This window comes from Daphnia carinata, chromosome 8 (genome assembly GCF_022539665.2).
Source record: "Daphnia carinata strain CSIRO-1 chromosome 8, CSIRO_AGI_Dcar_HiC_V3, whole genome shotgun sequence".
Classification (NCBI taxonomy): domain Eukaryota; kingdom Metazoa; phylum Arthropoda; class Branchiopoda; order Diplostraca; family Daphniidae; genus Daphnia; species Daphnia carinata.
The window spans coordinates 4,219,178-4,246,210 of record NC_081338.1 but is presented as its reverse complement, the minus strand read 5'-3'; the positions used below and the strand labels follow the sequence as shown (position 1 = coordinate 4,246,210).

Here is a 27,033-nt window from a genome sequence, read left to right as displayed (position 1 = left end):
AGAAGTGCAGTTTCGTTTCGCGATTTTTTCGTTTGTTTTCTTATTTACTTGTTTTGCCCATCGTTTATTTTACTTCCGTTTTTTTTTTTTTTTTTTTTTTTTTTTGATTTTCTGATGCACATCGTTCATTGCCTCTAAAGAGGAGCACAGGAGGGGGGTTGCAAAAACGTTTCCTTTCCAATTGATCATTTGGACTGCGAGACTGTCGATCATTCGAGTGCGTAGCGCATCAGTGGACTCTACAATACTACTCGCTCGAAGGGCTGCCTGTGTGTGTGTCTGTGTGTCTGTGTCTGTGTGTGGGGGTGTCGAGAGGGCCCCCCCCCCCCTTCATTTTTTTTTTTTTTTCCTGATTTCGGGAAAGAAGAAAGTACAGAGAGGAGGAGTGTGTGTGGCGAATTGTGTTGTAGAGAAGTCGGGGCGTGCACAGTATGAGCATCGGTCAGCATCGTTGTTGTCGCTGGATCGCACCGTCATCATCTGGCCGTCGTCATTGTTGTTGGATTCCATCGTCGCGGCACGAAGAAAAGGAGGCAGCACAACGGCCGATATCAAAAGAAGCTCGAGAGGAAGCAGCTGAAGACGAAAAGAAAGAGAGGCCTCATCTCGCACGAGCACATCACAACAAGAAATTGAAGCTTTTTTCTTCTTTCAAATTGTTTTGAAAAGAAAGAAAAAAAAAAAAAAAAAATTGGCCGCTGGGCGCGAAATTTGAAATTGAATCGACGTGGGATAGACAACAACAAACAAACAAACAAAAAAAAAGATGAAGTTGGAGATCAAGGAGACGTAGCCATTTTTCGTTTTTTCAGAGTATTTTTTGTTTTTGTTTTTGTTTTGTTTTGAATTTTTGAAGAAGAAGAAGAAGAATTGCTAATTGATCGGTAAGCCGTCCATCAAACTATGGACCGATCGAATCGACGGATTCGAGTAGTGACATTGTCGGCAGCAACACCTAGTGGAATAACTACATCGGCTCGTTGTGTGGACTGTGGTGCGCATTCGTGGTGGTCTATCCGGATTGAATCGGCGTCGCTCATTTCGCATTGAATTGGCCCGTTCAAGGAAAAAAAAAAAAAAAAAAAAAAAAAAAGGAAAAATCAAATTCGAACCAAACACAAAATAATAAAAAAAAAAAAAGGTGGCAGTCAGGGTAATAAGCCGAGTGCAGCAATCATCGCAATCGATGGTTTGTCGGATTGCAGGACAAGGTGGTGGTGGCGCAAGCAACGGCGACGGCACCAGCAAACGTGGAGGAATCGTGCGGTGGTAGGGACAGAAGAAGAAGAAGACGAAGGAGGAGAAGGAGGAGAAGGAGGAGGACGGCCAGAAGGAGTCGGGCAAAAAGCGGAAGATCCGTGTCGAGTGTGGCTGAGTGCTCCGTTGCCGCCGCCGTTTGAGCGCCGTCAACCGAGTCCCTCTCAGCTCCGCACTTGCACACGCTCCTCTCCCGCGCGCAAATCTTAAACTACGGCCACCATGTTGGACATATTCCGCGGTCTCAAGAACCTGATCAAAGTCAGCCACATCCACATAGACTCGTCCGTCTTCCGGCTGCACTACAGCATCACGGTCATGATCCTGCTGGCGTTCAGTCTCATTGTGACGACGAGACAGTACGTCGGCAATCCGATCGACTGCATCCACACCAAGGATATCCCCGAGGACGTCCTCAACACCTACTGCTGGATCCATTCGACTTATACGATCCACAGTGCCCACCTGAAAAAGGTCGGGTTCGAGGTGCCCCATCCGGGCGTCGACCGGGCGCCCAGAGACGAGGCTGATAAGAAATACGTCAAGTACTATCAGTGGGTCTGTTTCTGCCTCTTCTTCCAGGTACTCTTCCCCTCCTTTTTTTTTTTTTTTTTTCTTTTTTTTTTTTTCTTACACACACACACACGCAGAGGGGTAAAGAGATGCTTTGATTGAGTCCTCTTCACTTAAACACTTGGCGAAACTCCTCCCTGTTTTTTTTTTTTTTTTCTTTTCTTTCTTTCTTCATCCACTCGTTCGTTAGTTCCCTTATTGTCCACTCTGCGTCTGTGTGTGTGTGTCAAGGGTTCCCTCACACACAGCGGGACCTTTTGATTGCGGATTGGCGTGTCCGATTCCACTCTCTACGACGAGTAGGACGTTTTTTTTTTCTTCAAATGAAAATAAAAGGAAAGAAATATTTTCTTTTTTCAAGTGTGTGTGTGTGTGTGTCTTTTTTTTGCTTCCGCTATACATGTACAGACTGTGTGTACACACACACACACACAGACATATATATATGTATATATATCTAGAGGAGGGATAGAGAGAGTGTGAGAGAGAGAGAGAGAGAACCGTGTTCGTGCAGCTGGATCGATTTCCGGCCCGTGCTCTTTGGCTGATGACGTCAAACGACGTGGGGGCTGCGGGGGTATTTTTTTTTTTTTTTTTTTTTTTGCTTTCTATTCGATTTCGCCCCTCGAAAATAAAAGTTTTTCAACGAATTTTCAACACTCATTTTTTTTTTTGGCTACGTCCGTGAATGGGGTGGAAAAAAAGGCAGGGCCATATCATCACCATCGATTGATGACTGCCTTCTTTTGTTTTTTTTTTGTTTTTTTCGTGCATTCTCCATCGTCTTTGCCCCTCGAAAGAAAAAAAGAGAGAGCTGTCTCTTCGACGCGCTGCTAACCGTAAGGAGGTCTCGGCGAAACATTAATGGACTCTTAATGAATCTCCACGTCCTTGTCTTTCTTCTTTTTTTTTTTTTTGCCGTCTTTTCCAAATGGCCGCCAGTTTCCGCGGCCATGACAGTTGAATAATGCAGTTGTTTGTTTCTCCTCAACAAGAGAGAGAGAGAGACACACACCAGTGATTTACACACATTGTATATATCCGGGAACCCTGGCCATCCCAACAACAACAAAAAAAAAAAAGTTGTTGAAGCTGCCGGAGCCTATCGGATCTTCTTTTCTTGTTGTTGTACTTTTTTTTTTTTTTTTTTTATTTTCTTCTTCTTTCAAAGTTTAGCCTTGACGTATAGGAAACCATTGGTCCGTACGTAGCGATCGACCCATCGTCAAGCGAAAGGAAGCTCTTCTTCGTAACTCGCGCTTGTGTTTGGCATTCCTTTCGCACTCCAGCCTTTTTTTTTTTTTTTTTTATATATACGTTGCTGGCCCGGCTTTTCTTTTTTTTTTTTCAGAGCTGATTGTTCCGTCTAGTAAGAAATTTTTTTTCTTGTACAAGAGGTAGCCAAGAAGTTGTCCATCCGTAAGGTTTTAGGCCTATTGTGTATATATATATATAAGGTCGTTTTTTTTTTAAAGGTTGTTGTTGTTGCTTGGTTTGCTTCTATCTCAATTTTCATCGTACGGTTTTCTTTTTTTTTTTTATTTTGTATAAAAAAAAAAAAAAAAAATCGCAGAGCTTGTGCAACTTTCTTGGGGGGGGGGGGAGATAGAAGAAAGGGGGCGTTGGCGTTTGCTTTGCCAAGGGTTCCTAGTCCTTTTATATATACATATAATTCTTTATATTTATATTTATTTATTTATAATATAAAAAAGTGTGTGTGTGTGTGTGTGTATATACGAGAGGCGTCCTTTTCTTTTTCGGGTACACAACACCCCAAGTACAAGTAAAAAAAATAAAATAAAAAGGGCAGAACGCTGATGTTGGCCAATGTCCAAATGAACGCCACACGAAAAACGATGAGCCGAGCACAAAATGTGATAAAAACATATTGAATTGTTGAAAATATCGGGGAATTTTTTTTTTGTGTGTGTGTGTGTGTGTGTATGTGTAGGAAATGAGAATGTAAAGTTTGTTTCCTTTAAAAAAAAAAAAAAAAAAAAAATCAAAATGGATAGTCTTTGGTAGGCTTTACAGCGACCCTGTCGACCTCCAGACTCACGTCCAAACTCTTTTGGTATACAACTATTTTTCTTGCCCTTTTCGCGCCCCCTTCGTCTCTCTCTCTCTGCGCTGACGTTGTATATTTATACACATACATATATATATATATATATAGTATATATAACTATAGCCGTTTTGTATATACTAACTTGTAGGGGCACCAAAGTTCCGTTTGCGCTGGCCTTAAAAATAGAATGCTGCATGTCCCTTCACACATTTTCTTTTGCGGGAAGGAGGTACAAGAAATCAAGACATAATTTGATGATTTTCTTGAGGAGGAGTTTTAAAAAAATTAAGAAAAATGCTTAAAGAGTCATAAATCAAAAGGACAACGAAATGCCCCGGTTATAGAACAACGCCGCCTTAATAATAAAAAATTTTTTTTTTAAAGAAAAAAGAAAAGCGGAACTGGAGAAGATCCAAAAACAGTTTGTCCATCTTTTCACCATTCGTTTGATATATGATACACGTATAGATCTGTTTCCTCTTACATCCATTTTGAAACAAAGGTGTTTTTTTTTTTTTTTTTTTGTTAAACGTTTCGTGTGAACCGGGAAATCTTTTCGGCTTTTCGAGATGATGTGCATTTGTTTTTTTCGAGTTTTTTTGCGCGCGCGAGAGTAGTATGGAAACAGCCATTTATACTGCGCCCTCTTGTATTACATTTCATTGTTTTGTTTTTTTTTTTTTTTCCCGATTTATTTTCGACATTGTATTGCAGGGGTGTGCTATTCCAGCGTTGCCAGTTTTCACATACGCCCCAAGAAGAGAAATACGCTTTTTTTTTTTTTTTTTTCCTTATCGTTTTTTCTTCCTTTTTTTTTCACATAGAAAATGAAAGGGAAAAAAAAAAAAAAAGCCGAGGCGTCTTTTTTTTTTTTTTTTTTTTTCTTCAACATATTGGAACGTAGCCAACATTTTGGCTGAGTCTATGTGTGTGTATTTGAGCGAACCGATGTGTGTGTGTGTGTGTGTGTGTACCATCATACAGCCTACGTAGAATGTGTTGTGTGTTAAAAAAAAAAAAAAAAAGAAAAACCGGTGCCAAGAAATAAAATAGGAAAAAAAAAAAAAGAATGTAGGAGCTCCCTGCTGGCTCTTCTTCTTCTTGGAAAAACAGCAGACGACATTCTTTTTTTTTTTTTTTTTTTTTTTCGATTTGCTTCACATCAACTTTGCTATACTCGTTTCTCTCTACCCACACTGTTGTTTCTTTCCTCTCTTTTTTTTTTTTGTTCTTGAAAGGCACACGCCTACTGTCGCAGAAAACAAAACGATAATAATTGGATGCTTACAATTTTTTTGATACGGTCGGTGATAATCCCAGAACGGGTGGGTTCATCTCAGCCGAACCCGCCCTTAGTTTATTAGAAATACCAAAGGGGGGGGGGGGGGCTATGATTGTTGATCCTTTTTGTCGTCTGCTAGATGTGATGCGTCCACATCATCATTAAAGACACCATTTTTTTTTTAATCAAACGCTTGTTGAAATTTTTTTAAGAATCTTCATTGCCTTACGTTTTTTTTTTTTTTTAAAGACTATAATTCTTCACGACCGCAACCCCCGGGTGCGTGCGTGCTGTGTTTATTGACTGGACATTTCGGTCCCTTTTCTCTTAACCCGTTTCCCCTTCTCTTTTTTTGTGTGTGTTTTGCGTGTGTGTGTGTGTGTGTGTATGTATTTTTCGGGTTGTTCGTTGTTCGTCGTGGACGAAGCCAAAACATTGGACCAAACAACCCAAACGGGCAATCTGCACACAGGAGGGGGGGGGGGGGGGTTCGATCGTCTTACCGAGTATGTCTGTTGTATATATCGGTCGTTAGGCATGTGGCCATCCCAAAAGCCCCATATTATTTCTCCCCTTTTGGGTTTTTTTTTTTTTTCTTTTTTTTTAGAAAAAAGAAAAGAGAAATTCAAATTGATTCGTGTGAAGGTTTCGACTGTGTCGCACCAAAGGGTGGTGGGTGGGTTATTAATGAATGAAAATTCAGACGAACATAATGAGATAATAGTGCGTGTGTCTAGAACTTTTTTTTTTTTTTCTTTGTTTTGGACAAGAGCCAAAAAGGATTAAATGCACGATGATGGTCATCAACTATAAACTTTTTCTTTCCAAAAAACCAAGTCCTCCTCTTTCGCCCCTCTGCGCCATATTTGTGTAATAAAGCCCCCCCCCCCCCCCGCTCCCCAGAAGCTAGAGGTTTGGCATTTAATGAATTGCTGCCAGCCCCAACTTGACGTCCGAAAGAATTCCATTCGTCTAACGTTGGCTGCATCATCTTGGCTTAAATTTTTCTTTTCTTTTTTCAATAAAAATAGGAAGAAAAGGGGGCGGAAGGGGTGGGTGGAGCCTCAAACAAAAGACACACCCAAAGTCGAGAGAAGGGGGCAACGCGTATCACTGAAGAGAACTGATGTATCTTTAAAAAAAAAAAAAAAAAAAAAAAAAAAGGGAGGGCTCTCTTTAAGTCTCATCAGAAACATGTTTGATCTGTTACTCAGTCGTTGCTATTGCAAAAGGCGGATGAGAGGGTGGGGCAAAGTAAATTTTGATTGCAGCAGAGTGCGCATTGATGAAGAGACAAGAAACTCATATATGTGACCATATTGAAGTTGGCTTCAAAAAAAAAAAATAATTTCTTTTTTTTTTTTTTTTTTTAAATCGAATATGAAAAGTTCTGTTGTGATGCATTTTTTTGGGGGGGGTGGGGGGGATGAGGTGGGGCGGAAACAAAAGAATATTGTTTAGGGTCACGAAGACGAACACAATAGTTCCTTTTTCCTATCTCCCTGGGAATAAATAGAATTTTTTCCAAAATAAAAAAAACCAAAAAAAAAAAAAAAAAAAGGCCCTCTGGTGTTGAAAAAGATCCATCAGTTCGTAAGGCTAAAGGCAAATAAAAATCAAAAACTTATCAATTCGGTTGTCCGCCCGTGAGACCGAATGAAAAGTTTCTTATTTTCTGGAACTGCTGGACGCGCACCCTCCGTTTTTTTTTTTTTTTTTTTTTTTTTTGCTGGCCAGGGAACTCTCATCTTCTTTTCTCGAATCGTATTGCATTGGGGGAGGGACACGTTGACACAGGTGACTCCTCCTATTGCCAGTATTTTTATTTTTCAATTAACTTTCTTGTGCCTTCTCAATTGCAATCTGCCCCGACAAAAAATTCAATACCTCTTTACCACCCCCACCCCCCCCTCCAATAAACTTGCAACGAAGAATTTCTTTATTTTTTATCGGTGCGTGAGGCCGGGTTTAATGATGAGTCCCTTAGACTTGCGCGTTTCGTTTTTCTTTTTCTTTTTTTTTCCCGGGATTGAGATAAATCAGCAAAGACTCTTCTTTTTTTTTTTTTTTTTTTTTTTTTTTGGCCCTGCGTGATGGCCGTCGTCGGCTTTGCTATGCAAATCCGACTATTGTGTCGACGCTCTCCCAACATCCTTTTCTTCTTCTTCTTCTAAAAAAAAAAAAAAAAAAAAAAGGGAGGTAGGGGCTGACTCCGGATGACGAGGGAATTGAGGAAAGAACATCTTCTTCAGGGGGGGGGGAGGCGTCATTGCAGTCTTCTGATTTCTTTTGTCGTCGGCAATCAAGTAGCTAGCTCTCCTCCATATTTAGAATGCCCCCACCCTTTTCCCAACTTTTTTTTTTTTTTTTTTTTAAAAGCCAAAGGTGTTAAAAAGAAATAATAATAATTAAAAAATAAATAAAGAAAGATCGACCTCTACAATCGAATGAAAGATGTCTTTATTATTATTATTTTTTTTTTTATTTGTGACCTCCTCACGTGTGAGCCTTTTGATGTTCTCGTGTGGCAGCGCATCATTATCTCTATAATAAGAATAGAGGGTGTGTGTGTGTGTGTGCGTGTGTTTTTTTAAGTGAAAAAAACCCCGTCTATTTTATGTGAGGAAGAGGAGATGGAGGGGGGGTTGAATGCGTCAACGCTTTCCATCAACACACTTGCGTCTTTTTGGCCACTCTTTTATTCAACTCACGGAGCGCGTGTAATTGGGGAAGGGGGGGGGGATGAGAGAGGCCAGCAGAGCTAACCGCACTGCTGTTACCATCATCACCTACCCCGGGCTTCGTGGAAGAGGATCGCAGCTGCCACGCACCAGTTTCTCTATCCCGTACACATCAAAACAGACACACGGAATTATATTATTATTATATATTTTTTTTTTCATGTCATCAAAGTTGACTTGGACTTTTTTTTTTTTTTTTCGTCTGCAACTTTGATCGATCCATCACTGCGAAATGTTCTTTTAGCCTAGCGAAACAGATGGTTAAAAGAAAAAAAAAAATGGGCCCGGATGACCGCACAGACACAAATAATAACACGGTCGAAATGTATTCGGACCGGACGTGTGTAGTTTCTTCCGTTCACTCAACTGAGAAAAGAAGGCAACTGAAATTTTTTTTTTTTTTTGGGGGGGGGGGGAAATTTTAAGCGGCCGCCAGAGGGAAATCGATCGATGCGTTCAAACTCTATTTGAACATATGCGCCAGTTTTATTTTATTTTTTTTTTCTTGGAACAGCCGGGCCTGTATGCATCCATTACAGTCTACCGTTAGATATATTTCTCTATATATAAACATAAAAGAAAGGAGGAAAAATTTACATGTAGAAAAGAATTAAATATCGATCAATAAAAGAAGGCCAAGAAAAAGAGTTGTTGAGAGATATTATGTAAATTTCATACAACGCGTACGTCTTGGACCGTTTATTTTAATGGATGGCACCGTCCATTACAGTCACAATCGTTCAACTTTCGAGGCTGATGGAAAGACATTTTTTTTTTTTTTTTTTTTCTTCATTTTTCAGTCAATTATGCGAATCAGCTGATGATTCAGTTGCCAACAGAAAAGAAATACATAATGACGTCATCAACAATCAGTCAAACATAAGAGAGAGAAGGTTCACAAATTTTTCCTTTTGTTTTTTTTTTGTTTTTTGTTTTTTGTTTTTAAACATTCCCAGTGACACTGGACGCTATCCAGACTGTTTGTTGCCTGTTATCGCCTCCCTTTTTTTTTTCTTTCCCTCTCGTAACTGCGTGTTTTACAGGCCCGAAGAAAAGAGAGGAGAAAGGTTCTACTCGTGGAACTTAATTGCATCGCGGCGTGACTGCCAGAAAAGGTTGTCCATCTCTCGACGTTCCACTTTGGGAGCACATTTTTTTTTTTTCTTGTTGTTGTTGTTCTTCTTCTTCTCAATTCTTTTTGTTTTGTTTTTGGAAGGGCTACCCAATTATTGGGTCTCTTTTTTTTTGTGTGTGTGTCGCCTCTTCATTTTGATGACGTCATTTATTGGGAGCATTGCCGCTAGACGTGGCTCAATTCATTTCTCATATTTTTATTTGCCCCATGTTTCGTTTTTTTTTTTTTTTTAAATAATTCGAGACTGTCTTTCTTGACGTTTTTTTTTTTTTTTTTTTTTTTTTGAAGTTTGTTGGTTTCCAGACCTGAAATGTCCTCGTCTTTTTTATGTTTTTTTATTTTTGCCATGCACAGTAGAAATGGCGCTTGCTGTTTGATATGTTGACTGTGGCAAACGGCCATCGCACACTATCCGTCCATCCATCAATGCGTTGAAAGATATTCATATCTGGAGAAGGAAGTCCCTTTTTATTTTACATCGTATACTAAACAGAAAGAAAACGAAAATGAATGTTTTATTTTTAAGTTTGATGGCATTTCCACCTGACACGATTGCCAGCGTGTTAGCCAGGGTCTCTCGCTATCGTCACGGTCGAATTTGTTTGATCTATTTGTGTGACAGGTTCCCCCGTTGTCAAGGAACTGTTTTACCGTTAAAAAAAAAAAAAAAAAAAAAAAAAATTATAAAGGAACACACGAATTTTGAGCTCAATTTCAACGTTAGCAACGCCATCTTTTTTTTTTTTTTTTTTTTTTTTTAAATTGCCGGGGTTCACACAAAATTAGAATGAAATAACATCACGAATTGCAGACGGGAAAACATCTATTGGCAGTGGAGCGGTGCTCTGTTGCCAAACTTATTAGGCAGTCACGAGTGTAGAAAATGTGGCGATGAATTGCGATGGACGGGCATTCTCCGACTTTGATCGGGACGTTGCCAATAGAAATCAGGCAGCGCTGGATTTCTATTTAATTTTTTTTTTTTTTTTGAACGATGCTCGACATTGATTCACGCCGTTTTACTAACGAGCGATGAACGACAAGAAAAAGAAAAAAAAATAATAAAATACCCGATGATGAATCGATTGCGATGTGCTCGCGTCGCTTGTCTCTTTACGTCTTGCCTTTCCCCATTTGATTTACGCAATTGTTTAGCGGCCAGGAAGACTTCGCCGCGTGAAGGGGGGGGGGGGGTTGGGGTTGGAATGCAGTTATTAAGTCCTGATGTGTGTGTGTGTGTGTGTGTGTGTGTGTGTGTGTGTGTGTGTCTCTATTTCTTCTTATTATCGCAGCTGCTGCCGTGATAGCCGCAGAAAAGAGAAGGAGGGGTTATTGCTGTGTCCTTTTTTATTGATGGTTGTCCTATATCCGGTCTGCATGTTATTGATTCGTTCACGAGACGCAAAGTTCCATGGCTTTCAAAAAAAAAAAAACAAAAAAAAAAGAAAACAAATTGCTTAAAAGCCAAACTTTTTTTTTTTCTTGTATCTTGGCATATTGGCATCAAGTTTTTTGTTGATTGAATTATTTTCCACATGAGGATAATGCCATTACTTGTTTTGTTTAAAAAAAAAAAAAAAAAAAAAAGGTGGAGTTACTCGATAGAACAGTTTTTTTTTTTTTTTTTTTTTTTTTTTTTTGCAACGTTAGGAACTTGTTTAAAAAATCCCGCAAGTCCCGCAGAAAAGACGGAGCCAATCAGCTGCTTCGTCGTTTCTTGGGGGGGGGGCGACTTTTGTTTCATAATTGAATCAAAGGGTCTCTCTCTCTCTCTCTCTTTTCTTCTTCTTCTCGAGTATCCTATTTTAAAAAGGGGCAGGGGGAGCTTCCATTTAACCCGGACGTATAGGGGAAAAGCAAATTTGAGTTTTTAACGGATCAAAATTTTTTTTGAAAAATATAAAACAAGAGAAAACGCTCTCGAGTCTTTTGGTCTTTTGACGTCAAGATGATAAGTGTCTTTTTCCTTAGTTTTTTTTTTTTTTTTTCCATCCCCCATCCCTTTTTTTTTGCCTTCTTCCGGGCCGCCGGGAACGGGGCGTCAGCGACGTCTTTATTTCCTATACCTTTTACTTTTTTTTTTTTTTTTTTCTTGAGTTTCTTTTATTCTTTAGTGCCAAAGTGATAGAAATATGAGGCTCCCATTTTCTTCCCCATCCTCTCCTCACTCTTTTTTTTTTTTTTTTTTCTTCCGGTGTGTGTGTGTGTGTGTGTGTGTGTGTGGGGCAAAAGATAGAACAATCGATGAAGCAAATGCTGGAACAATCTATCAATCCTCGTCGATCCCATCACGTTCTTTTTGGTGGGTAGGGGGGGGGGGGGAAAGAAGACGCGATTCAATTGCCAAAAAGAGTTTGAATCGACAATAATCAATCGAATTTCGACAAGCGATCGGATCAAGAACCTCCCCCCCCTTCCCAAAAAAAAAAAAAAAAAAAAAAAGAAAAATCGTTTTTATTTGTATGCCATTGGCGAGGATTTTACAGTGGCCCTCTGGTGTCTAGTTTTGATAGCGTTATTACATTCAGATGTTAGGTAAGAGGCAAAGATGGATAAAGACACGCTGTAAATGTTTGCCCACCCACTTCTTTATATAGCTTTACCCCTTTCCTTTTATATACAAATATATATATATATATATATTTGCCTTATAGATCGATAACTGAATAGCAACGCTGTACACACACAGACACAGACACACACACACACACTTTGCGAGGCCGTCCTTTGACATTCTATTGCCTATATACGTGTAATGTAGTGTCTACTATATACCTTGATGATTGGCATCCAATGATTTCACGCCATTGTTTTGTCCCTGTCGTTTCGCCAATTCGATCCCCTTCTCATCCCCAAACTTTATGGAGGTGTGAAGACGGTCGAAAGGCTCGTCCGTCATTTGTTTAAAAAAAAGGAGTGCCCGATATTAGACTGTCGAGTTTTCAACTGACGTGTGGAGGGTAACAGTTCAAGAAAAAGATGGGCTTCTCTTATTATTATTATTATTATTATTATTATTATTATTTTAATTCTGTTTGATGATACGGCGATGTGCGTGCGTGAAAAAAAAAAAGAACACGAGGAGAGGCCCAACGTAGCGCGTTATTATTATTTTCAACGATGGAGGGTTTGAAGAGGTGCCTCATCACGTCAACAATAAATGAAGGGAAGTTTAAAAAACAAAACAAAAAAAAAAAACATTTAAATGAAGCGATGACTCATTGAATAACGAGGAAAATGAAATTAAATAGGAATTTGATCGTCATCATTTTAATGGGCGCATGGTGTAATTCTTTTTTCTTATTAGCTGGTCGCACGCGATAATAATAATAAAAAAAAATTGCGCCCTTCTGTTTTGATTGCTCCACCCATCATTGATCTTGGTCTGGGGTTTTGTTACACTGCTGCATTTTTTATTCTTTTGACGTTTGTTATTATGCAATGCGCATTTCGGGTTAGGGACGTCTGCCCGTATTACAAACTTTCCTTTCCTTTTTTTTTATTTTTTTTTTTATGATGATTATCCAAGTAGAAACACTGCAGATGCGCTTACGTGCCGCTCAAACTTGTCAACGATTTTTTTGTTTTTTTTTGAAAGCGTCTTTTTTTTAATCACGAAAATCTGCATATGATGAAGCATTTCACGTTTTTTTTTTTAATCTTCCGGCAAAATGTGGAAAGTCAATGTCAATCACTGTGATTTTTTCGGATGATGTTTCATTTATTAATGCCAACAGAGATAGCCGTGCGGCCGACTAGAAAACACGCGTCAATTCACGCTGCAGTTGGTTATCTCTTTCATCCGCGGGATTTCATGTCTGGCCGATTTTGTTTTTCCTTTCCCTCCGGCTTCCCAAATGGCCCGTCCATTATCATTAAGCGCATTATAATGTTGTTTCATACGCAAACAACAAACAAATACAATGCGAAAAGTTCTAGGATTCGGCGTTTAGCCGAGCGTTCACGTCTTTTTCCCGAATATGAACGCGGGAATCTTTTTTTTTTTTTTTTTTTTTTTTTAGTTTTTTTTTTTTTTTTAGTTTTTTATATTTGTATAATGACACAACGAATCAAGAAAATGGAGGCCAAAAAGCGATGTCTCTTGTTTGTTGGCTGCGATCTATTTCCAGGAATAAGAATAAGAAGGAACGTAGTGCCTCGGCTGCATACGTGAAACACGGGGAAATAAATGGAAGCTCCTGTTTCTCCTTTTGCTTATCCCTCCCTTCCCCTCCGGCTGCTGCGCTCCTATTGAACTGTGTGCCATGTTTTTATTTCTTCTTCTTTCTTAACTATAAAAGAAATTTTTTTTTTTTTTTTTTTTTTTTTTGTTTTTTTTTAAACGGGGAAGTGACTTGAGGATGAAAGTTATTCCTCCCCCGCCACAAGTAACAGACAGTCACAGCTGGCGGTATTCCGTCTTCTCTCTCTCTCTCTCTAGTGTCATATTAGTAGCAAGAAGAGCGGGGGGGGGGGGAGCGAAAAGCCTTCTTCTTTTTTAACTGTCACGACTACTACTCGGCAAAGCACTAATTAGCCGCCATGTGTCGTCCCCCCCCCCCTTTCGGACATTTTCGCACTCTCCAAAAGAAAAGAGCCAGGGAAAATGGAGGACGCTCTCTCCAAACAGCTGAAGCATTTCATTAAACGGCTTGCGTAATAGTTTACATAAAAAATTTTAAATAATTAAAAAAAAAAAAAATCTTTTTTTTTTTTTTTTTTTGTTTTTTTTTTTTTTTAATATAAATAATATTAACGAGATGCTAGGGGGATAGTGTGTCCGTTATGCGTTAACAATGTACAAAGGGGGGATTTCTTTTTGATAGGGTGGACATGTTAGATCAATAGATGATGTAAGATGATCACACACGTCACTTTGTCTAATATATATATAAATAAATAAAGGGGGAAAAAAAATGTATAATGATGATGTTATTATCTGTGTGTGTGTGTGTTTCAGGCGATCCTGTTCTACGTGCCTCGCTGGCTATGGAAGAACTGGGAAGCGGGCAAGATCCACGCCCTGATGATGGATCTGGACGTGGGCATTTGCTCGGAAGTGGAGAAGAAACAGAAGAAGAAACTGCTGCTCGACTACCTGGTCGACAACCTCAAACATCACAACTGGTGGGCCTATCGCTACTTTTTCTGCGAGACGCTCGCCCTGGCCAACGTCGTCGGTAAGTCTTCCATTTCTTTTATTTTATTTTGGTTTTTTTTTTTTTTTTTTTTAGTTTTTATTATTATTATTTTTTTTCGTGTGTGTATGGCATTTGACTGGTCACGTGATCGTTCAAAACGGGGAACGTCAAAAGGCCGTGCTCTGAATAACGGCCTGCGGATTATGACGTACCTACATTCAAAACATTGTGGCGCACTATCAAAACTTTATCAAAAGCTTTTTCGTTTTTTTTTTTTTTTTTTTTTTTTTTTCAAACAACTCCATAGAGTTAAGTTTTGCACACACACACACACACACAAAAAAAAACGTGCGCCCTCCCCCCCTTTCGATTGTGTTGCAAGTCCTATAAATAAAGGCCTACGCGCATTTAACTATTGTTACGCCACTACTCAAAGTGGTTACGTAGCGACCCATTTTTTTTTTTATTTTATTTTTATTTTTCATGTTTCGTACTGCAAATGATGAAAAAGGGGGGGGGGGGATGTAGTTTGGAAATATGGAGCGGGAGTGTACTGTACATCGCCAGGAAACACGCGTACGGTTGTTGGCGTTTAGCCGTCGGGCCTTTTTCATGTGGATGTTGGGGGGGGGGGGGGGGGGTTCTCTTTGCGCACGATTCCTTTTGTTTGAGGCTCTGCTGCTCTGTGTAACCAAGATTCGCTGAGCTGCATACCGCAAAAGGTTTCCTTGCGCTAATGACCACCTAATCAGTAGCTTGATTGTACCGCCCGGGCTTTCCCTTTCTCTTGTTCTGTACCTTTACTATACAATACGTACACACACACACACACACACATACACACGCGTGGTTCGTTCTCATTTCACTATTCTCTCTCTCCCCGTGTGTGTGCTCGTGTTGTTGAACAACAGACAGCGAGAGAGTAAAGTTTCACGGCCGTGTATTAAAGAATAGGCAGAAACTGCTGATGGTTCAACTCGCTCTTGTACCTCATTGTTTTCATAGGAAATGAAGGCATCCCTTTCATACCCGACCCCACGATTTCTATCTCTTTTCTTTGTTTTTGTTTTTTTTTGTTTTGTTTTATTTATTTTTGAAATGTCAGGGGCATTCTTTTTGACATTGTCAAAGAATTGCGGCCATGGCTTGCTGTCATTTAGCGTTTCACGATTGGCCGTCCGAGAAAATCATTTGATGCGCATCGCCAGATTTCTGTGCTGTTGTTTTTTTCCCGCAATTTTCGGTTATCCTTTTTTTTTTTTCTTGTTTTGTTTTGTCTTGTTGTTTATTGATTTTTTTTTTTTTTTTTTTTTCGTGGCTTTCTTTGGACTGTGCAGCTCATCCTATGTGTTGTTGTTGCGGTTCAGCAAAGCCCCTTTCTTTTTCCTTTTCCTTTTTTTTAAAGGCCAAAAAAAGAAGGCACTCTGCTATTGGCTTTTACGTCAAAGAAAATAAGAGAGTGTGGATACTACTATTATATTTACGCTAGTGCCATATTGATTTCAGGACCCCCCAACCGATTCAACTCTCTCCCCCCCCCCCTTTTTTTTTTTTTTTAACACGACAGACGAATATATATATATATATATATATATATATATATACCGAACGTTTCTTGATCTTGCGATCCCGATTTTTTTTTTTTTTTTTTTTTTATTTGAGATGCCGGATAAAGTACAAAGTACCGGACGGCAAGTGAAAAGCCTGTCTTGTCCAGCTGGAGTTTTTTTTTTTTTTTTTTTTTTTTGTCGTTGTTGTTGGACTCTTTAAAAATATATGTGTAGAGAACGGACGTGATATAAGGGCAAGGCCCTAGAGTCCACATTTTCTTTTTTCTTTTTTGAGATATATATTTTCTTTCATCTTCGTTTGAAACGCATTTCGTCTGCTGCAGCTGTCGACTTTTTTTTTATTGGCAATGCCGCATTCAGCGTTTTTTTATTTTTTTATTTTGCATATCTCGGGAATAGCGCAAGAGTATCAAATGCCGTTATTTTTCATTTAATTCTAAAACATTTTCTTCATTGACTTTTTTTTTTTTGTGGTCGAAGACTTTCTCTTTCAGCAAGCTGGGGGGGGGGATTGTATATATATACACACACACACACACACAGAGTGTGTATACAAGACAATAAGGAGCCGCATGGCATCCGCACAATGCCTATCCGTCCGCTGCTGAATCTTTAAAAAAAAAAAGATATATATAAAAAGTGTAATCTTCTTTTTTTTTTGTGTGTGTGTGTGTGTGTGTGTGTGTGTGTGTGTGTGCGTGTGCTGGGGGATGGCGGCTGCAACGTCGCCAGATGGAAAGAAATATTCCGAGCATGTACTGATTGATCCATAGGCTATTATATAAGGATCTTCTTTTTTCTTTTTTCTAATCTTGTTCGTTGATGATATCGCGCTCCCCCTCCTTCCTCCTTCCGAAAGACGTGGAATTTCTGCCGACTTTTTTTTTTTTTTTTTTTATCAAACGAAAAAAAGAAGAAAAAAAAAACAACAACGAAAAAAGAAAAATTTCTTATTGTCGAACAGCTTCATTGAACTGATCTGATGAAACTGATGATTGGGTCATTTTGCGTCCCTCCCCCTTCCCCCCCCCCCTTTTTTCATATAAAAAAATTCTTTCTTTTTTTTTTTTTTTTTCTTTCCGCAAACGTCACAAAGTTTAGCAAACGACATCAAATGTAGTGTCTATCCGTTGGTCCGTTTATCGATTGATTCAATCGCACATATATCCAGCTGCGTGATAGCTATAGGAGCTTGGGAAAAAGAATAAAAAAAAAAAAAATGGGGGTGGGAGTGGGGTAGGAGAGGGTAGGGTGTGTGACTCTCTCTCTCTCTCTCTCTCTCTCTCTCTCTGGCGCAGAGAGAAAGTCGCCCGTCAGACGCGCGCGGCTTCCCAACCGCCAAACAGATCAATGATGAAGACGCGGGGAGGTTCTTTGCTGCTGAACGAACGGGCCGGCGTTTGGAGTGTGCAGGATTGTCGGAGCCGATAGTTCTCTCTCTCTCTCTCTCTCTCTCTGTCTCTCTCTGTGTCAGGGTTTTTTTTTTTTTACAACAAAAGAAGGAAGAAAAAAAAAAAAGAAAAGAAAAGAGGAGGGCCAAGAGAACTAAAGCGTGTGGACGTTGAAGGAGCATGATGTAGTGTGTAAGGATGGCAGGCGCTAGCAAAGGAGCAACCCCGCAGACCCGAGCTCGCAAAGTCTTATCCTCTGTACTCCTTTTTTTTTTTTTTTTTTTTTTTTGCTCTATATACAGCTCTCTCTCGCTCTCTCTCTCTCCGTCCGTTTTCCTAATTGGATTTGGGGCTTTTGGCTGCGCGCCTCAACATTTCTTTTTTCTCTTTTTTTTTTTTTTTTTTTTTTGCCCCGGCTTGGCTGCTGCAGTGTCCAGTCCTTGGTCGTGGGTCGTTATCGCCTTACTAGCGTTGCTATTCAACTGGGTTAAATTTTTTGTTTTTGAAAAATAAAAGCATTAGAAAAGATAAAGTTCATATCAACGTGCCAGTTGGTTATGTCATCGCGCACACGGGATGTTTTATCGTTTTGTGGATCACCCGTCCTTGTTTTTCTTTCAGTTTTAATAGAGAAAGTGGGGAGTTATAATTTAAAAAAAAAAAAAAAAAAAAAAAAAACGAAAATTGTTGGAAGTTAAAAAATAAAAAAAGAAAACAAGTTTTGAGTGAGTCGGGAGAGAGTAGCCGAACGTTTCCACACGCACGGACAATAAAACGCCGCCTGCGGGAATTGCGCCCGAGGAACGCGTGCCATATCCCTCCCATCTTCTTTTCTTTTCCTTTTTTTTTTTTTTTTTTTTTTATATATGCTTTGGGTACAGTATAGTGGTGTATACACACTTTACACACGCATCAATAAACCGGAAGACGGAAGGAGGAGGTCGAAAGACAAAAAAAAAAAAAAAAAAAAGAAATCAATAAAATGAGGAAACAAAAAAAATTCTTCCTTAAAAAAAAAAAAAAAAAAATGTTTCGAGAGGTTTTTCGCAAAAGAAATTCGAATTGCGCGCGCATCCATTTCGAACGTACAGCGTTGTCATTGTCTATTATAAATGTTTCAAGAAAATGGCGCACACACCCACAGTTACTGTTTAACAAATAATAATAAAAAATAAATAAATAAAAGAAAGGCTTGGAAAAAGAAAAAAAAAAAGGACGCACTTGAGTGACGTGATGCCGAAGAGACATCAACGACAATGGGCATCCCTGGTGCACACACACACACACACACACACACACACACACAAACGTCTAACAGCAGCCAATGCAGCCAAGAAGAAGATGAAAGCCGATCTTTTTTTTTTTTTTTCTTTTTTAAGCCTTCTGCCGCGGAAAGAAGGATGACACAGAGGGACTGGAACGACTGATGAATTATTCAAATAGCCAATTCAATCAGCCTCTTTCCCTTTTTTTTTCTTCTTCTTCTTCTTTGCCGGAGGCTTGTAGATAGCGCCACCCACTTTCAATTCCAGCAGCGTGACGTTTTTTTTTTTCTTTTTTCTTTTTTTTTTTTTTTTTGGCCTTCCCGTTCCATTTAAAAGAAGGGGAGGATGGGGTGTACATTTCTTGGCTCGTCAGTGGTCTTTAAAAAAAAAAAAAAAAAAAATTGTTGAAAAACTTAAATCGGATTGATTTGCAGTTTTGTTTAGCATTGTCATGTTTGAAAAAAAAAAATTATGAGATTTGGTTGGACTTTAAAACGATTTTTTGTTTCCAAAAAAAAAAAATCAAATAATATATATGAAAGTAGAGGGTGTTTACATAATAGAGTCACCACACCCATCGCTAATGCAAATGAGGTATCATTGGCAAACAAGGCGAAGAAAAGTTGCAGGCCCGGAAAAATATTGCATACATCTCTTAATGCAATAATAGGATAGCAGCCATTTTGTTTTTATTTGCCTTCCAAAAAAAAAAAAAAAAAAAAAAAAAAAATGGCCAGCACAAAAGATATCGATCTTGTAGGATAAAAAAAAATGCGTGGACCGACATCAGAAAGGCAATCCCGTGAGTGATAATGTCGTCCATCCCTCCCTCCTCCCAAAATAGCAAGCCGGAACAAAATATATATATATATATATATATATATATGTGTGTGTGTGTGTTACGCAATGCGCCAAAATGATGGATGTCCCATTTTGTACGGCCGTATAAATTATAGCGGCTCGATTGCAATTGCTTTGATGCGTGCGTTTGTTTTTTTTGTTTTTTTTTTTTTCTTCTAAACACCTCGAATTGTTTCTGTTTTTTGTTTTTTCGCGTAAATAATTGATGATTTATTGCCGTATTATTTTTTTTTTGTGTGTGTGTGTGTGTGTCTGTGCATAGCAGATTTGTAGTTGAGGCACTTGTTTAAGTTTCTCTTTCTCTTTAAGCAAAAAAAAAAATAAAATAATAATAAAATAAGAGAAACTGGCCATTTGAACAAACACGGCCAGATGATTTATGGGTATGATGGCCATCTCTCTCTCTCTCTGTGTCTGCTGGCCTCGTGTATTGCTTTTGCTACATGGATGCCTCTCAGATAAGAGAGCACGGCCTGACAGCCAGTCTGTGCGCTCTAGTAGACGGCCCAACACACACACACACACAAAAATGTTTGGCAGCGTCTGCCAAAACAGATCCATCCTCTTCACAGAGCCTTCCTCAGCTCAGCCAGCAAATTCCCCAAATAAAAGTTGACACCATTCAACATAAAAAAGAAATAATAATATTTATTAATTTTTTTTTGTGTGTTGTGCTGATTGGCTCTGCTTTTTTTTTGTTTTTGTTTTTGTTTGTGTTCTCCCACTCGCGTTCCGGGACTAGAATGTACGACCTTGAAAAATGAGCTACACGGCGAGCAAATGTTTCTTATTTTATTGTCAATGTTTGCTCATCCGATTTGTGAGATTTATCGGAAATCAAAGAGGGAAACGGCCAATATATGGCCGCAAGGTTCAATCTTCGCACGCCCGAAGACGTACAGGCCCCCCCCCCCCCCCCCCCCCCCCCCCCCCCCCAAAAAAAAAATGCCGGATGTGAAAGGCCAAAATGGGACGGATGTTTAGTGGCTAACGGAAATGGGAAAGCCGACGGGTTTGTTGGATGCAAATCCTTTCGAATTAAATGTCCATTTTTTTTTTGATTTATTTGCCTAGTGCGGATAGTAGCCGAGTATCGAAAACTTTTGGGGGCCGCCGGAATTGCCACTGAAACAGACAAAAAAAAAAGATGAGCTTTTCGAACGAGGACTAAAACTTTTTTTTTTTTTTTTTTCCCACAAATAGTTTGGATATTCCCCTGGCAAAAAGTTTGAGACCATCGTCGGAGCTTGAGCGTCAAACTTTTTATTTTTTTTTGTGTCTGTGTGTGTGTGTAGTTGAGTCGCCTAGTGGGGCGCATCATCATCATCATTATCCCCTCAATTTGATCAAACTTGATTTTAAATTTTCAAATTTCATTTTCAAACAGAAAAATAGGGGCGCGCTCGTATCGATCAGGTGCAAGTTATTTTTAGACACCGTTGCCGAGTCGATAGTTGTAAAAAAAAAAAACAAAAAAAAAACACGGAGCAATCGATTGTGTTTTTTTTTTTTTGGAACAAATTGTTGTTCAATAACTCGATGCAATTGCAAACATTCGTGACGATTAGTGGCTCGCTTGTTTTCCTTCTTTGCCAGTTTGTTTAGCATCAATTGGAAAGTAAGCCGATTTTTGCCTCTTGAACTGTTGGAAGCCAACGAGTTAAGACCCTCTTGTTTGATAAGACCCGTTTCAAAAGCCATAGTTGAAAGTGCTTCAGACTTTTGTTTTCTTTTATTTATTGATGTCATTTGGTTCTGTAAATGTCAATCACGCAAAATATTTTTTTTCGGACGCCCTTGAACGACACGGTCCTCCTAACCAAATTGTGCGTGGGCGCTTTCAAAACGTGTAATGTTTATATAGAGGGCCTTTGCGTGTTTATGACGAGGATGTTGCGTAACTTAAAAAAAAAAAAAAATTTAATAATAATCAAAAAAAAAGGGGGGGGGGGGTTTGAAAAGAAATAGACTTCCGTTGACTGTTGTCATTTCCGATCCCTATACTCTAAAGATCAGGTGATAAAAGGGGTTTTGTTCTTTTCCTCCATCCGCATTTGTTAGTACGAAAAAAGAAAAGGGATTTTGCCACGCCCTTTTTTTTTTTAGATTTTTTTTTTTTTTGCTGGATTACTTTTTTGGAGGTTTTTCTTTTACGGATGGAGACTCTCGGATCGATTTCCCTTGAGCATTCTTCCGGTCTTCCGGATATCCGGAACATTTCAAACTTTACCTCCCGACATGTAAAACTTAACCCACACGGAATCGCAACTTCATTTTTCCTTACACACACACACACACACACACACACACACACAAAAAAAAATATTCTAAATCATGTGATTCCCCCATCGCCGTTCCTCCCCTCCTTGATCCGCACGTAATTAGACGCAAAGTCTGCTGCACGTTACACACACACACACACACACTCTGAGAGAAAAGGCAAGTGTATCGATCGATGGCCCAAAACTCTGTATAGATTCTGTATAGCCGGAAGGAATGCGGAGGGTGCTCTGCTGCCTTTTTTTTTTTCTTTTCTCTTCTCTTTTTTTTACAGAGGAGGGGAGGCGTGTGCGTTTAGACTTTGCTGCTTTACTTGGCCGTTTACACGTTTCGGATTGGCCAGAAATGCGTCACATCGCCAATTGTACGGCCGCATTCTGTTTCACCAATCGATTCGCAAACCGCAACAATCCAAATGTTTCATTTGAAATTCGCGTCTTTTTTTTTTAAACAATCGCCTACGGTTATAATCTGCAGGGGGGGGGGGTGAGTGGAAAAAGGTTGAAATAAAAAATGGATAACACGAGGAGAGTGAATCTCGTGTGTGTGTGTGTGACACCTGGCGTGACGTGCGTGAAAGCAGAGAGGAAACGGACATGCTTAAGCACTTAATGTTCGTATTTTTTTTATTACATTGCCCACCTTTCTTTTTCTTTTCAAAGGTGCAACTCAATCCTACCTCACCTTTTTATTCTCTTCAATAACTAATAATAATAAAAAAAAAAGCTGATTAGAATTAAAAAAGGAAAACGTGTTCCTTTACATCCGCCGTTTCCTCAATCAATGATTCACTTTCAGGTCCTTTTGTCCCCTAAGTTGTTACGGATTTTTTTTTTTTTTTTATCGAAAACGTCGAATGTAATCCGGGCATCTCAAGTTTTTTTTTTTTTTTTTTGTTACTTATTTCTAAAAAAAAATATGTATATCTCCCTCCACTTAAATACGAATAACGCGTTCGATGTGTTTTTTTTTTCAAAAACAAAACACGTCGGCACGGATGCTGATCAATGGCGACAGTTTCGAGGGCGAAATGTGAGCGCATTTGCATGTAGAGTCCGTACAGTAAGAGGACACACTGTCTACTCGGATGTAGACGCGTGTAACACGAAGAGGCATTTTTTTTTTTCTTCTTTCTCGTGTTGGAAACTGTTTGATGCGGGCCGCACTAACAAGACAAGAAAACTTAAGACTTTTTCGTGGCCATCAGCAAGTGGCAAAGCTATGAATATTAACTCGCTGACGTTTCCTCTTCTTCTTGCTTTTTGTAGCCCAATTTTTTTTCCCTTTTCTCCTCTGGGAAATGAAATTTGAATGAAAGTCACAGAGACCAAAAAAAAAAAAAAAAAAAAAAAAAAGTAACGTCAAAAATCATCGATCGTATGTTATCAAACTTAAAAATAGCATCAAAACAAGAAACGATTGTATTTTTTCAAATCGTTTACGATTGCACAAGGGAGAAAAATTGCCAGGTATAGATTTGTTTGTGTTTGCAGGATTGCATCTCTAGACAAGCGCAAAAGATAATGCTTGTATATATTTATTATCTATATATAGATATACACACACATATATATGTGTATATATATATATAGATAAAAGAGGAAGTGTGTAGGAACATGGAATTCTTCTTGCGCCCGTCTTGGGGATTCTGGCCTTCCGCTCCGATGTTTCCTTCCTCTCTTTGACTCGATCCTTCCTTTATATATATATATATATATATACACAGCCTCCTTTTCTTCAGATTTTTTTAGGGGGTGGGGCTGTTGTATAAAAATAAAATAAATTATTATTATTTTTTTTTTTTTTTTTTTTATTGAGAACTGAGCTCCTTGTGTGTGCGTCTCACACGTCTTTGACGGCGGACGTCTTTTTACCACTGGCGATATTAGTGTATGCACGGAAAGACGAGTACAACAACACGGCCAGAATATCGTAAGTCTGCCTCTCTCTGTTTCGAAAGAAAGAAAGAAAAAAAAATATATATAGATTCGTATAAAGAGGAGCTGTGTGTGTGTGTGTGTGTGTGTGTGTGTGGGAGACCTTTGGATGAGGGAGAATAAGCTCTTTGTGTTGCATATACACACAGGCGCCTCTGTGTTTTTAAAAGCAGCACTTTGCTCTTTGCTCTTTTTTTTTTTTTGTTGGAAAGATCTATGACGGTGTGGCAAAATTGATCTTTTGAAATCGGCCAGCCGTTAACGGCCAGAATTAAAATATTTCTTTAAAAAAAAAAATTGAAATAGGAGAATTAAAAAGAAAAGAAAAGAAAAGAAAAGGCCTTTTTCTATTTTTCGATTGTATTTGAAACGTCGGTCGATTGTGATTCAGATGCCCCCCCCCCCCCCCAAAAAAAAAACCTTTTGCCGATCATTTTCAATGAATAATTATTAGCCAATGATTTTTCGTGCGTAATCGCCTTTTGCGGACATTTTCCGTTAGAATTTTAAAAGAACGTCTTTCTACATTGTAGCCCGCTCTAGACGTTGATTCGATTGTGTAGCCAGCCTAATGTTTACAATCTATTTATAGATGTGGAACACTTGAGACGTTCAAAAAGCCAGCAGAAAAAAAACAAAAGCAATTCTACTCGAAATAAATCAATTCTTATAGCATTTTCCCTTGAAGCTGCTTTGCGATTGCGGAAGCAGTTTGCCTTCTCCTCCATCTCCCACCCCCCTCCCCCACCCCCCCCCACAAATAAAAGGGATCATCCCTCTTTTTTTTTTGTGTGTGTGTGTGTGTGTGTGTGTGTGTACGTCATCAAAGATTGCAATGAAAACACACACACGACCCATTTTCGATAAGAAGAAAATGCGTCCAGCCCCCGACGTAACAATTCACGGACATTGAGAACAAAAGCGGCCGCTCCCCATTTTCAGGGAATCATCCGCACTGTGTCCTATTACCTTTTGATGAGAAATTGGGTCATTTTCTTTTATATAGAAAGAAAACCCCCTTCTCCTTCCATCCCTTCATAAGGATACATATATATATATATATACTGTATATAAAGCGTTTGTCCGGAATTGCAAACTATCGTTACCATATCGTTCCAGCTCTACCGTAAAGTCCTTGATGACGACTCGTCACGCCGAATAAACGTAGATGGTTTCCGCCTTTTTTTTTTTTTTTTTTGGAACTGGACAGACGTGGCTTTCCGGTTTTTCTGAAGAATGGGCGGGGCAAGGTTAAAGGCGATCGAATATAAACTATATTTTTTTTGTGTGTAATCATTGACGAAGCTTTTAGAGCGATAGAATGCAATAAAAAAATGAACGACATTAATCATCGAAACGTTAAGCAATTTTTGATTGTCATTTTTATCGTTTGGCAACGCTGTAAAAAACGTTCGAATTGCTGGGTTGAAAAAAGAAAAAAATGATGAACTTTAAAGTCGAGGGGGGGGGGAAGAGGAACGTAACTGTGCCGTAAAGACACGTTGAAGAGATGGATTGATCCTTGAGACGAAGGGGATCGTGAGAGTGGCTGCCTTTCATCCGTCGCTATATAATAGTTGCACGGGATTGTGTGTGTGTGTGTGTGTGTGGCTTGCAGTTACGGTGCGCTCTTTTTTTTTTATATATAGATATAATAAAAGCTTTTCTTTTTTTTTATTTCTTTGATATATATATATATATATATATATATATATAAATATTCGAAATTTGTGCGCGGGCTAACGTAGGCTGAAGAGTTAGGAGGCCAGCAACGTCACGGGGATGAGTAATGGCAAGCTTGAATGAACCCTCTTGGCCAGTCAAGCCATCATAAAAGCTTTCTTTTCGTCTTGTCCTCAGACAAGCCAAACTTTTTGTTCCATGGCATGGTTGAATTTTCTTTTAAAAATTGGACTTGAAAACAAATGAAATTAACGTGTATTTTGTTTGAAAAATCTTTTTGAAAATTGCAAAAAAAAAAAAAAAAAAAAAAATGAAAACGAAAACGAAAACGAAAACAAACAAACAAACAAACAGGGCAAATGTTCCTGATGAACACGTTCTTTGACGGCGCCTTCCTGACGTTCGGCTTCGACGTGATCGCGTTCGCGGAGCGCGACCAAGAGGAGCGGATCGACCCGATGATCTACATCTTCCCGCGGATGACCAAGTGCACTTTCAACAAGTTCGGCACGTCGGGCGAGGTGGAAAAGCACGACGCGCTCTGCATCCTGCCGCTCAACGTCGTCAACGAAAAGATCTACATCTTCCTCTGGTTCTGGTTCCTCATCCTCGGCTTCCTGACGGCCCTCGTCCTCCTCTACCGGCTCATCATCATCCTGAGCCCGCGCATGAGGGCCTACCTCCTCTACATCCGATTCCGGCTCATCAACCGCGAGGTCATCAACACGATCGTCCGCAAGTCGAAAATGGGCGACTGGTTCCTCTTTTACATGCTGGGACAGAACGTCGATTCCATCATCTTCAAGGAGGTGATGCACGAGCTGGGCAAGAAGCTCGGCCACACCGGCAAAGACTTTATGGACGCTTAGCACAGGGCGGCGTCGGGAGACAACCAGCGCTCCTCCGATAGCAGACATATCCTCTTCGACACTTGGTCGAACGCTCCATCGACCTCCGCCGCCGCCGCCGCCGCCGCCGCATCACTTTCCACATCCGCTTCCTCCGCCGGAGCCGGAGCCACAGCCGAAGTCCGACTGCTTTACGACACTGAGATACGCGACTTGGAAGCCGCCGGAATGAGCGATCATTCGGCCGGATTCATGGGATTCCGAACGCCCAACGGCATCATCATCCGCCACCATCTGGGCGCCGTTAGCGCTGGATCTTTCCGTCGCCCAAAAGCCCCCGCCCGACGAGACTCGTACGACGAATCAGCCGCCGGATCCGTTCACATGCAGACCCACAGGCAACACGGCCATTCCGCTTCTTCCGGACAGCCGAAATTCCGCGAACACGGACGAGCCAAATTCGCGCCATCCTCGTCCTCTCACGGCTATCGTCATTGACATTTTTTTTTTTTTTTTTTTTTTTTTTTTGAAATTTTCCATTTTGGGGCGAGGGCTTTTATGCAAATTCTCTGTCGGACTTCAGATTTCGTGACTCCACGTACACGCCCCCCTGTGTAGGCTTCTCGAGAGGGAGAGCAATCCAAAAAAAAAAAAAAAAAATAATAATTCGGTTCGTCTCCTTCCTCTGTGTGTGTGTGTGTGTGTTTTGTGTGGTGTTTCTTGGACAACACCAATCACTTTTTTTTTCTCAACGAAAGAAAAAAAAAAAACAAACAAAATCCCTTTTTCCCTCTTTTTAGACGATCCATTTCTTCTACCTGTCCTCGAGATATATTTAGAACTATACCTTCTTCTATCCTATTTATTAAAACAAAAAACAAATGAAACTTTCCATTTTCTAAACTTGGCTTTTTCCTTCTGATTCTCATTCGTTGTAAAAAAAAAAGAAGAGGTAGGAGCCGTACAACAACACACGCTCGCATGTACACACACACAAACA

At 39.6% G+C, this 27,033-nt stretch overlaps 1 protein-coding gene across 1 annotated transcript; it reads left to right on the top strand.

Moving 5' to 3' along the window:
• Window positions 1–1,134: 1,134 nt before the first annotated feature.
• On the top strand, window positions 1,135–26,833 carry LOC130703591 (innexin shaking-B-like). The gene is made up of 3 exons (XM_057525019.2): window positions 1,135–1,839; window positions 14,017–14,236; window positions 25,540–26,833. The coding sequence occupies exons 1-3, from the start codon at window positions 1,480–1,482 to the stop codon at window positions 26,052–26,054; spliced, it is 1,095 nt and encodes a 364-aa protein (XP_057381002.1). The 5' UTR covers window positions 1,135–1,479; the 3' UTR covers window positions 26,055–26,833.
• The last annotated feature ends 200 nt before the right edge of the window (window positions 26,834–27,033 follow it).

Coding starts and splice junctions, on each gene's coding strand:
- LOC130703591 (XM_057525019.2), top strand. CDS start 1,480: ATGTTGGACATATTCCGCGGTCTCAAGAACCTGATCAAAGTCAGCCAC. Junction 1,840..14,016: donor GTTTCTGCCTCTTCTTCCAG/GTACTCTTCCCC, acceptor TGTGTGTTTCAG/GCGATCCTGTTCTACGTGCC. Junction 14,237..25,539: donor CGCCCTGGCCAACGTCGTCG/GTAAGTCTTCCA, acceptor ACAAACAAACAG/GGCAAATGTTCCTGATGAAC.